We start from the raw sequence: 1922 nt of genomic DNA, 5'->3' as shown, positions 1-1922 counted from the left end.
GAAGGAACGAAAAGAGAAGCGATCAAGGGCCCAATAGCCGAGGTCTGATGAGCAAAAAGGGTTTCGACAGGCCGCTCGGGGGAAGGGAAGCACCAAGATTATCGTAGTATAACTTCAACGTTGATGGTGCCAGCATCGTATCAGCCATCGGTCACATCAAGGAAACCAAGTGGCCTCAACCATTACAGTCTGATCCTACCCAGAGATGTCTTAACTTGATGTGGAAGTATCATGGCACTCATGGCCACAGGATCGAGGATTGTCGACAATTGAGATAAGAAGTTTCCCGGTTGTTTAATAGCGGGAACCTCCGAGAATTTATGAGTGATCGAGCCAAAAACCACTTTAGGAATAGGGATGCCAACAAACAGACCGAACAAGAGGAACCTCGGCACATCATCAACATGATCATTGGAGAGGTCGATGTCCCCCAAGGACCAATGACAAAACGCACAAAAGTATCCATCACGAGGGAAAAGCGCACCCGAGACTATGTCCTGGAGGGAACCATTTCGTTCAGCGACAAGAATGCCGAGGGTATCGTACAACCTCATAATGATGCACTGGTAATATCCGTACTTATAAATAAATCTCTAGTTAAACGTGTGTTGATTGATCCAGGTAGCTCATCCAACATAATCAGATTGAGGGTCGTAGAGAAACTGGGGTTACAAGATCAAATAGTGTCAGCAGTTCGGATGTTGAACGAATTTAACATGGCATGCGAAACCACTAAAGGGGAGATAACCCTACCAATGAACATCGCCGGGACAATCCAAGAGACAAAGTTTTATGTGATAGAAGGGGATATGAGATATAACGCTCTATTCGGAAGGCCATGGGTTCATAACATGAGGGTGATGCCTTCGACCTTACACCAGGCGTTGAAATTCCCTACACCAGGAGGAATCAAGACGGTCTACGGAGAACAGTCGGCTGCAAAGGAGATGTTCGCAGTCAATGAAGTACTCCAGGTGCCCGCCGTCTCGACATTAAGGAACACAGAGCCAACCAGAAAAGCCGAAGTTAAAAAGCAACCACCGATGCCGGTCTAGGCCGGACCGGAGGACGAGGAATAGACGAGGAGGATGATTACGGAGTTCCGAGATCGTTCATAGCTCTTGATGATACCGACGCCACCAAATCGACGGTCAGAGTTGTAGCAAGTAACATTGATCGAATACCTACCAGATCGAAAGGTATACCTGGGCACGGGGTTAACCCCCGAGCTCAGGAAAAAACTCATTAATTTTCTTAAAGATAACATAGATTGTTTCGCTTGGTCCCATATTGACATGACAGGGATCCCGCTAGAGGTAACCACTCATAAACTGAGTTTGAACCCAAAGTTCCATCCGGTTAAGCAGAAAAGGAGTCCGTAATCTGAGGTCAAACATGTATTCATCAAGGACGAGGTATCTAAGCTCCTTAAAATAGGATCCATTCGGGAGGTTAAGTACCCGGACTAGTTAGCTAACGTAGTAGTAGTGCCTAAAAAAGGGAATAAGCTAAGAATGTGTGTAGATTACAAAGATCTAAACAAGGCATACCCCAATGATTCTTTTCCTTTGCCTAACATCGATCGGATGATCGATGCGACAGCCGGGCATGAGATACTCAGTTTTCTCGATGCCTATTCCGGGTACAACCAAATTTGGATGGTCCTGGATGACCAAGAAAAGACTTCTTTTATCACTAAATTCGGCACCTACTGTTATAATATAATGCCATTCGGATTAAAAAATGCTGGTACCACCTATCAACGCTTAGTAAACCGGATGTTCGAAGAATAGATAGGGAAATCAATGAAAGTTTATATTGATAACATGTTAGTCAAGTCCTTGCGAATAGAGGACTATTTGAAACATTTGCATGAGACCTTCAACATATTGAAAAAATACAATATGGAGCTGAACTCAGAG

The 1922-nt window shown here is 44.6% G+C and overlaps 1 protein-coding gene across 1 annotated transcript; it reads left to right on the top strand.

Annotated features, from left to right (window-relative positions):
- The first annotated feature begins 440 nt into the window (after positions 1-440).
- Positions 441-1055, top strand: LOC138908223 (uncharacterized). The gene has a single exon (XM_070198874.1). It carries the CDS (start codon positions 441-443, stop codon positions 1053-1055), a length of 615 nt encoding a protein of 204 aa, XP_070054975.1.
- Positions 1056-1922: the final 867 nt, after the last annotated feature.

This window comes from Nicotiana tomentosiformis, chromosome 3, assembly GCF_000390325.3.
Source record: "Nicotiana tomentosiformis chromosome 3, ASM39032v3, whole genome shotgun sequence".
NCBI lineage: Eukaryota > Viridiplantae > Streptophyta > Magnoliopsida > Solanales > Solanaceae > Nicotiana > Nicotiana tomentosiformis.
This window is presented reverse-complemented; position numbering and strand designations above follow the sequence as displayed.

Coding starts and splice junctions, on each gene's coding strand:
- LOC138908223 (XM_070198874.1), top strand. CDS start 441: ATGACAAAACGCACAAAAGTATCCATCACGAGGGAAAAGCGCACCCGA.